General features: G+C 51.5%; 8 protein-coding genes across 8 annotated transcripts; 5 read left to right on the top strand and 3 right to left on the bottom strand.

Moving 5' to 3' along the window:
- Positions 1-1,148: 1,148 nt before the first annotated feature.
- EDD37DRAFT_683584 (alpha-1,2-mannosyltransferase) lies at positions 1,149-3,294 on the top strand. Its single transcript, XM_062819840.1, has 3 exons — positions 1,149-1,809; positions 1,874-2,342; positions 2,409-3,294. The coding sequence occupies exons 1-3, from the start codon at positions 1,269-1,271 to the stop codon at positions 2,902-2,904; spliced, it is 1,506 nt and encodes a 501-aa protein (XP_062667615.1). The 5' UTR covers positions 1,149-1,268; the 3' UTR covers positions 2,905-3,294.
- A 449-nt stretch (positions 3,295-3,743) lies between these two features.
- EDD37DRAFT_567384 (dihydroxyacetone kinase) lies at positions 3,744-4,781 on the top strand (the record flags this gene model as incomplete). Its single annotated transcript, XM_062814149.1, has 1 exon — positions 3,744-4,781. The coding sequence occupies one exon, from the start codon at positions 3,744-3,746 to the stop codon at positions 4,779-4,781; it is 1,038 nt and encodes a 345-aa protein (XP_062667614.1).
- Positions 4,782-4,805: 24 nt separating this feature from the next.
- EDD37DRAFT_494055 (PRP38 family-domain-containing protein) lies at positions 4,806-5,805 on the bottom strand. The gene has a single exon (XM_062813359.1). The coding sequence runs from the start codon at positions 5,562-5,564 to the stop codon at positions 4,830-4,832; it is 735 nt and encodes a 244-aa protein (XP_062667613.1). The 5' UTR covers positions 5,565-5,805; the 3' UTR covers positions 4,806-4,829.
- Positions 5,806-5,833: 28 nt separating this feature from the next.
- EDD37DRAFT_636050 (uncharacterized protein) lies at positions 5,834-7,150 on the top strand. Its single transcript, XM_062816954.1, has one exon. It carries the CDS (start codon positions 5,983-5,985, stop codon positions 7,036-7,038), a length of 1,056 nt encoding a protein of 351 aa, XP_062667612.1. The 5' UTR covers positions 5,834-5,982; the 3' UTR covers positions 7,039-7,150.
- Positions 7,151-8,371, bottom strand: EDD37DRAFT_636048 (uncharacterized protein). The gene is made up of 3 exons (XM_062816953.1): positions 7,881-8,371; positions 7,674-7,832; positions 7,151-7,624 (listed from the first exon to the last, which is right to left on the bottom strand). The coding sequence occupies exons 1-3, from the start codon at positions 7,986-7,988 to the stop codon at positions 7,238-7,240; spliced, it is 654 nt and encodes a 217-aa protein (XP_062667611.1). The 5' UTR covers positions 7,989-8,371; the 3' UTR covers positions 7,151-7,237.
- Positions 8,372-8,891: 520 nt separating this feature from the next.
- On the top strand, positions 8,892-10,166 carry EDD37DRAFT_636045 (uncharacterized protein). The gene is made up of 2 exons (XM_062816952.1): positions 8,892-9,849; positions 9,902-10,166. The coding sequence occupies exons 1-2, from the start codon at positions 8,971-8,973 to the stop codon at positions 9,971-9,973; spliced, it is 951 nt and encodes a 316-aa protein (XP_062667610.1). The 5' UTR covers positions 8,892-8,970; the 3' UTR covers positions 9,974-10,166.
- A 186-nt stretch (positions 10,167-10,352) lies between these two features.
- On the top strand, positions 10,353-12,036 carry EDD37DRAFT_636044 (uncharacterized protein). The gene is made up of 2 exons (XM_062816951.1): positions 10,353-11,959; positions 12,015-12,036. The coding sequence occupies exon 1, from the start codon at positions 10,648-10,650 to the stop codon at positions 11,824-11,826; it is 1,179 nt and encodes a 392-aa protein (XP_062667609.1). The 5' UTR covers positions 10,353-10,647; the 3' UTR covers positions 11,827-11,959; positions 12,015-12,036.
- Positions 12,037-12,568: 532 nt separating this feature from the next.
- EDD37DRAFT_567255 (uncharacterized protein) lies at positions 12,569-13,312 on the bottom strand (the record flags this gene model as incomplete). Its single annotated transcript, XM_062814140.1, has 3 exons — positions 12,569-12,750; positions 12,817-12,896; positions 12,975-13,312. 3 exons carry the CDS (start codon positions 13,310-13,312, stop codon positions 12,569-12,571), a joined length of 600 nt encoding a protein of 199 aa, XP_062667608.1.
- Between the last annotated feature and the right edge of the window lie 1,127 nt (positions 13,313-14,439).

Genomic DNA, 14,439 nt, shown 5'->3' with positions numbered 1-14,439 from the left:
TCATTGGTAGCTGCTGCGAGTCATGGTGGTACAGGCTAATGATGGCGGGGTACTTGAAATCCCTTCGAGAAGTGTCTTTGAAGCTCGTGGAACATACCGAAGAACGCGGAGGTCGTACACATAAGCACGGTGCACCCTCATCATTGCATGAGGTTGGCGCCGTAAGCACAGTCTCGTCGGTGTTTCACGCTCATGGAAAGCCGATCTAAAGAGGCCAACAGAAATTCTGCGAGAGTCGGCCCTACCCAGGATATATTTGCCTGAAAGGGGCAAGATTCATGAGGTGGCCGTGAACGAATCAGCAGCGACCTTTGGAGCCATGTTGTTATCGCCCATATCGAACTGTGGCTCCAAATCGGTTTAACTGGTTCTGGCAAGGCTGTCCGTGCAGCCAACCGTCTGCCTCTTCGCATCTCGTCCGCCGCTACCAGTTTCCCCCTCTTTTTGGGCGCTCCAATCTGGCTCTGCTTTCTGCGTCGTTCGCCATCCACTAAGAGATGTTCCAGATACATGATACTGTACGGAGTACAACGTCTTCCTTCGGCTGTCCTTGTCCCAGTTCGGAGAGCTCTGTGCGTTGATCTGCCGTCCTGCATCGAGGCTGCCCGGTTGCCCGAGACTGGCCGTCCCTTGAAGAATCCATCGGCCGCCTGGATATCTTCTAGCTTTACCATTGGCCTGACGGCCAAGTACTCCTCTGACCTTCTTGACATGGTTACTGGTCTCATTCCCACCCCATGGCTCATGGACCTGTGGAGTTTGCCATATGCCTATCATGGGCCATTATTGACTTCACGCTGTTGGACTGACTCTTTTGAGGTCATATCTCCCTGGATTCTAATCCCGCTAATACCCTTTTACTACCTCTGCTTTGACATCTTGTGGATATCTCAACATCAAACCCCATTGATTTTCTCACGTCCCTGTCTTCTGCAACGAAGCACCCAGTCTAGGTACCGACATTGTCGGCTGCTGGGTGGTCTGATCTGACCTGTCTCCCTTCATCTGCATTGTGCCCTTTTTTGGTAATCGCCTACGCTTGGACAAGTGTATTTATATCGTGGGTCGTGTTCCCACTTGGCAGTATACGCGGGAAAGAGAGTGGTTGTCTCCGCTGGTTTCGGTTCCGACCTGTCTTTGTACATATAGTTAGGTACAACTTACGGAGGACCGAGTCGTCCCAGCATCCAACGCAGCTGTTCACGATAACTAAGATTCTCGCGGCCTGAGGTACATCTATCTCTTAGGCAAAGACCACGGACTCCCCGATGGACGAACGAACACTACTATGGGCAGGCGTTGCTATCTGTGCCGGTATCATCACCTACCTTAGTCTGAGCCAGCGACAAAAGGACGTGATTTTCAGACGGTTGACGTTACGTGGCCGTCGAGCATCAAGCGCAACCACACCCCCTCGGTCACTCTCCCCAGACAAGAAGGATCCCAGCAATGCCCCTCCCAAATCGTCCGAATATGTCAACACCTTTCCACCTCTACTCAGGGAGAACCTCGAGCAAGTCGCTGCCAGCCTGCCAGATGACCAATGCGAAGCCATGGGCGACCTCAGCTTCGACGAGGCGAACTGGTCGAAATCTGTTCTAGGCTGGGAAGAGGACTTCCGCAAGGCTGACCCCAAGAAGTACGTTTACACCGGCATGAAGGTGCAAGAAGTCAGAGGCCTGGGCGATTTCCCCGACTACTCGACTCTGAGCGGTGTTCCGATGCCAGAACCATATCCCGAACACGACGTCGACAAGGCTCTTCCCAGGCCATACCGTCCTTTCAGATGGGCCTATCACCAGACTATGTGTGAGTTAACCCTTTGTTTGCATGTTGCCGCAAAGTCGCACCTTTCGCTAACGCACTTTCGCAGCACTGACCAAGCTCGAACCAAACTGGTGGCTCGAAGTAGAAAGCACGTATAAAGAACGCATCGCCCAACGGAAAGGCTTGTACGCCGAGCACGGCGAAGCCGTCCTGCAATGGTTGCCAGGCTCCGAGTTGGCATGCAAAGAGCTAATGGAGATGGTCCTCCAATTCCTTTGCGCACGCTACCCACAACATTTCGAATTACACTCGGACAAAAGGACGTTTGAGAACAAAATCCTCGGCACCAAGCAGGACGTCAAGGCCAAACACCCACTTCTGGTCCTGCTGGACAATGTCCCCGAGGATTTTGCCATTACGCTACGCAATCCGGAAACGGGCTACTACTATTTCCGCGCGGGCATAATCTGCTCGGCGCTGGGGTGGAACGTGGGCACCAAGATCGGCATGAACTTGGACCAGATTCATGCACCCATTCCGGACTACAAGGAGAAGATGCAGTTTAGTATGGATCGGTAAGTCTGAATTTCATGGGCTGTCACTTAAGAAGGGCTTTTTGCTGATCTAGTCGTGTTCTGCAGATTCTTCACAAAAATGCCTGCAGGCAAACCGATCCAACGAGGTTCTTGGGGTCTCGAGATCGATCAACCACTGTACATGCCTCCAGGGGACCCGCACGAGAAGTACCGCGACTTCCAGATGCCGGACCTCGAGCGCGACCGCGTCCATCTGCGCGTGGACTGGCAGACACTCCGACGACTGCCGCTCTCTGGTGGAATCGTATTCAACTTCAAAGCGCTTTTCACGCCGCTTACCGAGTTTCGGGATGAACCGTACATTCCTAGTTTGATTCTCAAGATCATGAAGGACGGCAAAGAAAACCTCATGAAGTACAAGAACACGTGGCATGTGGAGCACGAGGTTCTGCCGGCGTTGAGGGAGTACGAGGCTGAACAACTTGCCAAGGGGATTGTTGAGAAGGACTGGCAGCACCATACGCTTGATGAGAGTCCGTATTTCCCGGGGTGGAGGGAGAAGTGGGAGAGGAAGCAAGGGTTTGCGCCGAAGGACTACTAGTAAGTAAGTTGGACGCTTTCTGCAGCATTCAGTGAACATGAATTGCATCCGCAGGTTGGTTGTGTCATCGGCCCTCAGGATTCGGCCGTCGGCCAAGGTTGGGTACGATGCAGACCCAGGCGGCTTGCTATGTCAAGTCGAATTCGATAGAATAGGATCAAAAGTGGCGTAGATGATACTGTGACACGTTTTTTGCCCTGATGCAGCTATTGTGAAGCCATGGAACATCTTGTCGAGCAGGTAAAGGTAAGTCGTGGCGGAGAGAGGATGTCTCTCATGCTGTTTGTGATACACCAGTTCCGAGCCTCTTGAGCGTTGGCATCGAACAATTGGCATGGTGTTGCATTATACCTCTCGCAAATTGGCAGTGCGTCTTATCATTCAAAACAAGTTGTTGATCTACCATCATTGCGATCGCGATACGATTTACTCCATAATCCGTATCTAGGCCAGAAGTTCATGCAGGGCAAAAGTGGTGATAAGACGTCATCCAACAATTCTCTTGGAGTGCAACTACAGTACTGCTGCGCTGGCATGTGATAACGATCGCTGTTTGTGCTTGGTGGCGAAGACATCTCGTGAGGTATGCTTGCCAACATAACATTCGTTGGGATAGAAATAGTTGATGGTCTCATTGATCCAAATTGTTGTATCTCAATCGACCTCGACTGTATCCAACGCGAATCTTTGAGCCACATTCAATCGAAGTGACCACATATCAGTTTTTGCGGATACATAAACAGCATAACCTCGCGTGCTACCCAAAACAACAGCACAACATGGAAGAAACTATGCTTCATCTGCCGGCGACCTACGGGATCAAACTCCCTGACCGTTCTATGTTTAGCAATGAAGAAGGTGTAACCGGCGGAACTCTGCTTGTTGCCAAAATATGCGATGCACTAGTCAAAGCTGGATATGGAGATGACGATATCAAGAAAGTCGGCGGTCTTGTCTTGCGGAATGTGATGACTAGCGCGTCGGGGGACCACGATCTGTTCAAGAGCAGCCTGGACGAGCTTCGAAAAGACGTCGACCTATCGCTCGAAGAGGTGCTCGACAAGAACACTCGGCGCTCACACAACGTCAATTTCAATTCGAATGAGCCTGTCCTTGTGATCAATGCCTTCGCTGGACTCGATCGTGCGGCCTGGAATTGTCTTGTGGACCACACAGTCATGCAATTGCAACAGACTTGGGGGATCTGGCCAGTCCGCGTTTATGCTGGGCCCTTTGTGGCAACGGAAGCCGAGTTCGAGATCACCTTGTTGAACGTGGTGAACACGGATATCGGTGGGCCGAGTATGGTGCAGCTTCTCGATACGCCATGTGATGCGCCTGAATGGCAGAAATTCGTCAGGAGAGAGGCGTGGAGAGAAAGGGACCTATTGTATCGACAAGACGGAGTGTTGCCAGTGGAGGTCGACACACATTCTGATGATGGCTCTGAGCACTCGGTCCAGAGTGATGACTCGGAGTCGACTGATGCCGAACTGGCGGGTGATGATATTGCCGAAGAGCCAGCACATGAAGATGAGGCCGCTTTCATACAGGATGTGGAAGAACCTCACTCACAGCATGAGCAGGTTCCGACATCTGATGAGCCGGAACCAGAAGAAATCCCTATCCCTAGCCCAGAGCCTCACGAGCTCGACCTGCCAGAAAAGCGGAGCGATCATTCGACGTGGGAACGCCCTCAGAACACTGTATCGCTTTTGAACCTCCCCAGATCTCGGTCATCGAGGATTGTGCCGCTTAGTACCGAGGAGGGCCATGCTACAGACAAGCATCGACAGCCTGGTGAGGAGGACGCTGAGTCTGCATCGGAGGTGAGAGACGCTGTTAGCGATAAGGACGCTGACTTCGTGGTGGTGTGAGGAGGGCGACCGGTCGCGCTGAGGCATGCATCCTCAATATATAGCCTGTCATCCGCTTTCCGAACCACTTCGACTTCTGCTCCTGCTCCTGCTTCTTTCTTCACTCCTCGGGCTCTCCCCGTTTTCACTTCTTGTTCCATTGCGTTCCGCGTCTTCCATCACTTCATCGTCTTCTTCCTCCATCGCATCCAGCTCTGCTTGGAGCGGACTGACTCGTTCCTCGAGTTGATCCAGGTCCTCCAGTAATTGTCTGGCAGGGAGCTTCCATAGACTGGTACCACATACTCGGTCCTTGGTCAAGAGATTGTCCACGAATTCGTCCATGTGTATCAGAATGTATTCCTCTCTTCTCCTCTGCCTGAGTTTCCTCGAATCCTCTAGTAATGGTTCCAAAGTCTTGTAGATGTCGGCTGGGTCGAATGTCAATCTGGCATAAAACGCAGCGAGGGCTCGTAGGTATTTCCACTCATCTCCACCATTATTCAGGTATTCCAGTATGATCTCTTTATCCGGTACCAGGGTCAAAAGTTTGAAGGCTAGGCAGATGAAAGGCGTGGGTTTCATGGCTACGCCGTAGGTGCCACCAATATGGGTGAGCTCGACTACTCTGTCGCAGAGTGTCGCTGCATTCAGACCGAAACATTGTTCTTTCCAGTATAATGAGTCTGTGATACGGTCTCGCATGGCCGTTTCGAGGAGCAAGGCAGGATTCTGGCCTCGAATGAGGGGGCCAGAATAACCACGATTGTCGAGCGTATTCGAGGCATCGGCGCGGTGCGTCATGTTGGCTGCTTGAAAGTGGAGATATGAAAGACTCAAAGGCACTGAACTTGTCTCGACTCTCTATTGTAGCAGCGATCGTTCGTCGTCAGTATTGCTGTCCTGCTTTTTCGGGCGCAATTTGATTCCGCGAAATTTCGCGTTAAGTGATCTGCGACGACGTCATTTTCGGTTGTCCTTCGCAACACGTTTTGTAAACAAAAAGTCAGACTCAGCCGCAGTATTGACAATCCGGCGAGTCTCGATCAATCTAGTTGGAACATACGCTTCGAGACGGCACAAAGAACGGGAGGCTTGCATTAGCTTTCATGATCTTCAACAACACCCACAAGTATACCAGGAATTGATCGTATGCGGCAAGTCGACACGCCAACACGTTCGCATCCTTCAACCACATATTGGTCCCTGCACGGCCCGGGCCATGGTGCTGCTCACCTCCTCGGCCGTGTCGGTAGCCGTGTCTAGCGGAGTCGTTTGCATTTTCACCTTCTTGCTATTCTTGTCTGGATATGCCCTTCAACAGCAAACCGTCAAGTCATTACAAGAAGCCATGAGACGACCACCTGAGCCAAAACCGGTACCGACCCTCCCACCTCAATTTCGGAAACCTGTCAACGATACAGTAGCAGTCCCTGGCGAGCCGGCTCATAGAGAACCAAAGACAGGGTTGACGGTCGCCCAAGCAATAGAGAGTCTTGAGCGTCTGGATGGATCTGTTCAAGTTCCGGTGGTACTTCAAGATGATCGTCCACCACCCAAAATGCAAGGCCCTTCCGAAGCGGCAGAAATAGATACAGAGCAAATTCCTGAGAAAATACTTCAACGCCTAGCATACATGTTCACACTGCTTGAGCCTTCAGATTTATGCTCCACGCTTCTTTTTGTGAAAGAGCAGCGTCGTTCCTCACGATTATCGACTGAAGCTTCGATCATCCTCCTTTATCCCGTGACCTGGGAGAGCCAAATCTCGGCACTGCATATGTCCACGTTGAGGTTCATGCGAGAGCTTGGGGAACTGCACAACCTGGTTTATCATCCTGTCCAGGTAAACGGTGCCCGGGACATGAGAGCACAACTACTTGGAGAGCTCCAGTGGCATCGATGGGAGTACGATCAAGCCCTCTACCTTCGATCCCCAGGCATTATCCTCGACAGCAACGCTCTGGATAATGCCCTCGCTTTCCCAGCGTCGAGGAAGACTTGGGCTCCGGTAGATCCATCCACCGGGGACGACCCAGAGCTTCTTCTTTGGACGCCGGACGGACTTCAAAGCCCGAGACGAAAGATGAGAAGACTTGTGGCGGTAGTCGATGCGTATGAGGACAAGGAGCATCATGAAGATGCTGCGTATGTGTTGATCGACCGTGACGATCTGCATGATGCTGAACATGGTGTGATGACATCTCGGAGTCTGATTCAACAATTGGAGAAGGGAAGGAAGAGAGTGTGTGCCGGTAGCGGTATACTCGAAGTATGATCATCAGTGAAATTTTCAGCATAGCAAGCGGCCGGTCAGCGAAAAGTGTTCATAGACATGCATTGTACAATATGGATATCAGAGGTCCTCCTCCGTCTGCCTTTCGTTCGGTTACCCTCAATTTGTTGCCGTCTCTTTGGATCTCGCAGGGCGCATCCTGGTCAGCTGGTCAGCCGGTTAGCCACCTGAGTCGTCCTTGCTATTCCTCCAACTTGTTCTTGTTCGCAGCAATTTTTGCAACTAGCCACTTCTCGGATGCTGCAAGGAATGCACGCCACAAGACAGCTAATACAATAATTGCGGCAATGTCCACCCAGTCAAGTCCAATGACAACACCTTCACGAGCCTTTTCGGCATTGGCGTTGCAGTGGCGGAGGTTATCCAAGCAAGTCTGGCAAGGAATCTGCATTGCAGTGGTGAGGCAGCTTTCATGTTCGGCAGTCTTTCTCGTGCGGCTTTGGGTTAGATAGCGGGCGGTAAGGGCGGAATGTGCAAAGAAGGAGGCGAGCTCAATGACGAGATGAACCAAACGGGATGTCAACCATGTCTGAGCCGAAGAGGTTTGCTTCGGAGGTGTTCCATCACCCTATTGAGGTTTAGAGTCTCATTCAAATGGGCAGTATTCTCCCTCGTACAGTAGTAGCAGTCGCGTGCTCGTCATGAACTAGTGTGGTCGAGTTCAATGGTTCAGTCGGGAGCTCATCATCGACAATGACTGCAGGTGGGGTCGGTGGGTCATTGGGGAGATCGTGAAGCTTGTTGTAGCTGTTGATAATTGCATCGGATTCATCAGCCTATTGAGTGTCAGATAGTCATCTTACAATCAAGAGCTTGTCCCATACAGGAATGACAACCGCTTGATCGTCGACAATGACTGTGGTCGAGGTGAACGGTGTGTTCGGAAGACTGCGAGGCTTATTGTGGCCATCGATAACTGTATCGGAATCCATATTGGCGACTGATATCAACGTTACCAGTGTGTGCGTTCATGTATGATAGCAATGTGCATCCAAGGATGAAGCGATGAAGTTGACTGTTGACTATATTTGTGCAACGGTTTCTGCTGCTTGTGGGAAGGAGAGCCCTTTACCAACCCATACCGCACCTCCCTCGTCCATGTTCCGTCAACTGCATCGCCGCAGCTTCCTGCTGACCTAGCCAGACATGGACCATCCTTCCCCTCCTCGGTATTACCTGTACTAACGATCTGCTTCCTTACCTGGCCATTTCTGCAACCACAGATGGAGTGGCAATCCTACCAGCAAGAGGTCCTCGAAATGCATGTCAAAACCTGTGGACGGCCGTGACACTTTTCCAGCACAGGTTTCATCCGGTCTGGAGTAAGCGCTCATTATCAGTGTGAATCTCGGGTCTTGGTATCGGCTGCCATGTAGCGGATGTTCTGTTCATATCTCAAATATCTTTTTACGGCCGATTGGCTTAGACATATCGAGACTGGACTGGGCAACTAGCTTAAGCTTGTTCTCAGCCCGAAAACAAGCTCAAGCGAGATGCAACACCGGAACCGGGGCTGTGAACGAGACCGAAGGCGCCGACAAGAAATCTCTTATTTCAGATAATGCCATCGGGTGCGCTTACTCACCTTTACAAAATGTAATTTCTTCTGCAACATGCTCCTTCGCATGAACTCGCGCGCTGAGTAAGGTTCGGGATTTCCGGACGCCCAATTCACTACTGTGATAGATACAGGGATCATGACAGATTCCCGAATTTACGTGCGGGAGGAACCAACGGAAGCCGCCCACGATTGGTGGCCTGTGACCTTTCCCAGTGCAATACCTAGCACAGCCTAGAGCTGGATTCATGACGTCTCTAACAGTGATACATTTTTATGCAAGCCACAGTTCAAATACTGCGACTGTGATACGAAGTCATGAATGGTATAAAGTATCACCGCCTTTCAAACCCTCCATGCGACTTCCACATTTTCTTATAGCGTATGCAAAGTCCCCATTAACAAGCACATCGCTTCAGATTTCTCTCTTGCGCTCCAGTCGACTCACCCTTCGATCTATTCACCCTACACGAGCCTTCACCATGTCCGTCCCCAAATCTGCTTCGAAGCTGGTCCCCGAGGATGCTGCGAAGGTGATGGTGATCCGAGATGTGGTTCCAAACACTATCACCACACTCAGTGTACCTTTCCTGCGAGCTGGGATCATGAAAATCGGTGGACGCGGCACATTGGTTAGGTTACGGACGGGCTCTGTTGCTGTCTTTTCTCCCGCCGCACTCACACCAGAGGTCAAGAGCAAGATCCAGGCCATGGGAACACTGAAATACATTATTGCGCCGGATTTTGAACATCACATCTTCGTCAGTCAGTATAACAAGGAATACCCTCAAGCCGAGGTCATTGGAGTCGAAGGGCTACCAGAGAAGCGCGAGGGTAGTTCCGATACGAAAGGCGTTCCTTTTCAACATGTCTTCACGCCCAAGAACAAACTCGATATGCACATTTCGTCCGAGTTTGATGATGAGTTCTCCTACGAATATGTGCATGCGCATGCCAACAAAGAGTTGGTCTTCCTACACCGTCCAACCAAGACTGTTATCGAGGCCGACCTTCTATTTAACCTTCCAGCGACCGAACAATATTCAAAATCGGGAATGGACGCGCAATCTGGCATCCTGACTCGCTTCTTCGCGAGTATCATGAACACGAAGGGCGACATGATCTGGCAAAAGCGGTTTCTGTGGTATGCGCTCGGTAGGGACCATGTAGCCCTCAGCGAGTCAGCAAAAAGGATGATGAAGTGGGACTTTGACCGTATCATCCCGTGTCATGGAGTAAGTCTTGTCTTCCTTGGCCTGCTTTCGAACCGTACACTGACATTCATAGGACGTTATTGAGACTGGAGGCAAGGGTGTCATGGCAAAGGCGTTGCAGTGGTACCTAGAGCCCAAGCATTGAAGTCGAGATACCCCGGAGTTGGATGCGAAGGCGTTATGGTTCCAGTCACGTTTCTCCGCAAGATACAATACCTTGTGTACTATTAGACAGTTGGGGTTTCCTGTCCGAGGGCCAGGTGAGAAACCGAGGAGTACTCAGTAGAATCGCTGAGTAAAGTCAGAACCATCATCTTAAAATATTCACTGTTACACGATGTCCTTCAGTGTCACCGCTCGCCGTGCTGTTTGTGCTGTTCTACCTAACTTGGAAGAGGTCTGCCATATGTTCCTCACTAAAAACTAAAACATATAGGTAGGTATATTAGCTTTGGCGCCTGGATCCTATTTATTTATGGATACACTGTCAAAGCGCTACAGAATAAAGGTTATAAGCAAGGTATGTTACATTTCAGTTCAAGGTTTTCTCCTAGCGACACATGTGGCCGTTGCTAAGAATCAACAGCATCAGGCGTTTCTTCTTTCTGCCGTTGCCCTCGCTTGCAGTCCTCGGCAGAAGTCCACCATCGCTATACGATCCCCGGACGACCCCTCACTTCCTTCCACGAACATGGTTGGGTAGGAAGTTTACGGTAGGGATCAGCCAGTCGCAACCTGCTGTAGGACATCCAACATGCGGAACCCGTCCGAGCTTTCAGGCCGGGGAAGAGGTGATGTGCGGAGGACTGGTCCAGGCTCATGAGAAGTCCATGCAGTTCCAGTCACCTTATAAGCCGCGTATTCCCAAGGAGCAGAAGAGTCAGTCTACGTCTGTTTTGCCTGCAGAGTTGTCTTGTACTCGGCTCTGCCCGATCACAAATGGCCACCGAGACGACCACCGTCACAACCCGGCTGTACGGGAGTCTTCCACCCTTCCCTGACGATCTCGTCCACGCGCCGATTGCTGAGATCTCCTCCAGAAAGCTCCTAGAGAAGGACCCAGACGCCACTGCTGCAGTCTTGCAAGCATGCCAGACCTACGGTTTCTTCTATCTTGACGTGGCCGACTCAGATCGAGGGCGCCAGCTCCTTGAGGAAGCTGACCAGCTCTACGACCTCAGCAAAGAGACGCTGAGCCTCCCATTTGAGGAAAAAGACCAATACGATTTTCGCAAGACGGGATCCTTTTTCGGCTACAAACCTGCTGGAACTGTCAAATTAACAGACAAAGCCCAGCGTCCTGACAGCACAGAGTTCTTTAACATCGGAAAGGACTGCCTCTTCGACATCGCCCCGAGCACCAAATATCCTGAAGCCATTCAGAACGCGAGACCCCTGCTGCAGAAGTTTTGTAAGGGTGCGCACGAGATGGCCATGGATGTCCTCCGCACACTGGCTCGCGCATCGGGCGAGGACGAGGAAGTTTTTGTGGAGCGCAATCTCTTCCACGAATCTTCAGGAGACCACGTCCGCCTTACATTGAAGCCCGCATCAAGTGCATCAACGTCGGCTGTTGGACTTCCCTCACACACCGACTTTGGCAGCATCACGATCTTGTTCAATTGGCTCGGCGGGCTGCAGATCGAATCACGCACCCCCGGTCGCATTGGCGAATGGGAATACGTCAAACCACTGCCGGGAAAAGCCATTGTCAATCTGGGCGATGCGATGGTCCACTTTTCCAATGGAACAATGAAGAGTGCTAAACACCGCGTCGTGCCGTCGCCTGGCGCCCAGGCGGAGATGGAAAGAGTCAGTGTTGTGTATTTTGTCCGACCAACACATCATAGCCTGCTGAAGCCGGTGGGGAAGTTCGATTCGGGAGAAAATCGAGTCAAAGTCGCTGGGAAGTTCTCGGATGGGATCGATGACAAAGTTTACACCGCGAGGGAGTGGCTTGAGTTGCGGTATATACAATTGAACGCGTCGAAGGATTGATCTTGGTATTCATAAATTATGGAACTCAACTTCGAGTTGTGTTGCCTTGACACAAGGCTCTTTCTGGCGTTTGGGTACGGCTTGCAATCTCAACGTTGAAGTTCTGCAACTATGTGCCTAACTGCGTTCGCTGGTATTGTTCCCCTTTGTCCAGGGTACGGAACACCAAGCTCATCTATATCGATCAGCCTCGACAGAAGGACGACTGCAGACTGTACGACATGATATGATGTCCAAGATGATGTGCACAATTTGTATGCGAGTGAAGCGGCAATTCACTCACCGCCTGGTTCGTCACCTGCAGATCGGACATTTTGTGACAATACGATGGGTGGGAGACTTGGTCACGTTGGACTTGGACATTTCTTTCGACGGTAGGGCGGGTGGGAGCCTCAGACACTTTGCACTTGGGATTTTTTTTCACGGTAGTCTGGGCAGGATCCGAATGATCCAGACTCTAGTGTCCAGTGTCCAGTGTCACAACGGCCTGCTGGTGTCAAGCTCACGCTCTTTCGACGCCTAGAGATGACGTTCGAGGCCGGGCGCATTTACAACATATTCATGATCTGGTGTTACACGGGATTGTATGATTGGTCCTTCCTATTGGTATCATGTATATCCGTCACCTCCTTTGGGCCGAATGTACTGTTGCTCACCGTTTCTGAGGACCACCTTGTCATTCCTTCTTTCTGGCAACATGTGGCCCCAGTGGCTGAATGAACTCGAAAGACGCCTTGCTGCATCATCGCTTGCTGATGCTTCCATCCTGCTTTGTTCGGGCCTCGGACTGCAGCTGAGTCTGAAGCTCCTTCCAATTCGTGCTGACTATGGGGCATCCAACGCCACTTCCAAGCCCTCCCTGGAAGTTCTGCAGTGCCACGAGACATGTCTGCAACCGCGTGAGTTGATCTGCCGCGGACGTGCCTGTCATAGAAATCATCAGCCAGAGTGCCTTGCAGCCAGGTCAGGTCCGGGTAGCCGAAGACATACCGCTTGGGAATTGATCGCCGCTCGCAACCACGGTTCCAAGGAAACTGGTGAAGGTGTTCAAGTTTGGCGGGCAGTCGCATCTGTTCGCAGTGTCAATGTCAGGGCCGGTAGTGTGTGCGTGTGTTTGTGAGGCACAATCAGGCTTTGGGGAGACTTACGGAATATCAACGCCATTGTCGCCAACGCAATTCGCGGTTCCATCAGTCGCTTTCACGCCCGCAGTGATGCCAAAAGCTGGACATGAGGAGCCGTCTATGGAAGCGACGCCCCCAGAAGAGGTGGCAGCTGAAGAGGCGGTGGCTGCTGGCGCCGCCGAAGTCACACTGGTGATGAAGGTGCTGGGGGAGTTTCCACCTGCACCAGCACCGTTACCACCGCCACCACGGCCACCGAATCCTCCTGCGGCTGCGGCTCCGCCTCCACTGTGATGCCCTTGAGCAAAGACGGAGACCGCTGGGAGCGTGACCGCGAAGAGGAATGTAACAGCGAAATGCATTTTGGTTCGATGCTTAGGCGACAAGTAAGGAATACTCGTGCTCAGGTTGTTGTCCGGGGAATGTCTGAATGGGAACGAGCCAGCTAGACGGTCAAGTGATAGAGAGAGTGTGTGTCTGTATCGTCAAGCAACTAAATCGGATATGCCAAGTCGAAGGAAGGTACAGCAAGTGGAATTCTTGAGAAGCGAAAGGGCACGACCTGCGCGCACGGTGTAAAGAAGTGAATGAAGATAGCCTGTGGGTTGCAGATCGCAAACCGGCGGCGGTCCAACACGAACATCAGCGCGATATATACCAAAGGTTGCCATAGTCGCTGGCGCGTACGCATCGCGAGGCGCATTAGTTTGACGGTTGTCAGTGATATTGATGCCGCATTGAAAGGATTGGACTTTGGTGGTTCCTCTAGAGTTAGTACCACGCGAAAGGCGATACGTTTCACGTCTCATGTTGCGAACAATATTATGTCGCCGCTCGCCATTGGACACGAGTCATTTTTGTGCATAACCCTGCATTTTATCATGGTCTGAGTTCATTACGAGTTCGGTGATGGGTGTTGTCTTCGTTGTTGGTACGGCTTTTGGTATTGGACCTCACAATAAAAGAGAAGGTTTCTTATAGTGACTTTGGAAACAGATGGTGTAAAGGATTGACCCCGGATTCTGGAATTCTCGGGCGCTTACCGTAAGTTAGATTGGCGAGATAAGGGTGATAACGGCGCTCGAGGCTGGCTAATTTAAGGGTGCAATTAACTCAGGGGTTTGCGGCGAGCCAGTGACAAGTTCAGGCTCAATTATGCACTCAGGCTCGCCTTTTACTGTACATTCTTACTCATGCAAAAACACTAGCCGTGCGATTGCGAAAGGGGAACATGACCTCGTCTCCCTCGTGGTCGCATCGAAAATGAGTCAGCCGGGACCGCTGTTGCGATGAACGTCGCTTCGTTTAGCTTTCTAAGTTGATTGTACAAACGACCACGACCAAGGGCCAACGCTCGCCAAAACTGCCTGTGTTGAATCAGCAACCAAGCCTGGTGGGTTTGTATGACTTCTACCTTGTTGACGGCATATCACTCCGCATTCTCGGCTCAGTACAACCCGATCAGGATATATTTCCACGGACTCGAGCA

Source organism: Exophiala viscosa, assembly GCF_022695815.1.
Source record: "Exophiala viscosa unplaced genomic scaffold EDD37scaffold_9, whole genome shotgun sequence".
Taxonomy (NCBI): Eukaryota; Fungi; Ascomycota; class Eurotiomycetes; order Chaetothyriales; family Herpotrichiellaceae; genus Exophiala; species Exophiala viscosa.
Note: the sequence above shows the minus strand (reverse complement) of the source record. Positions and strands in the feature narration are given on the sequence as shown.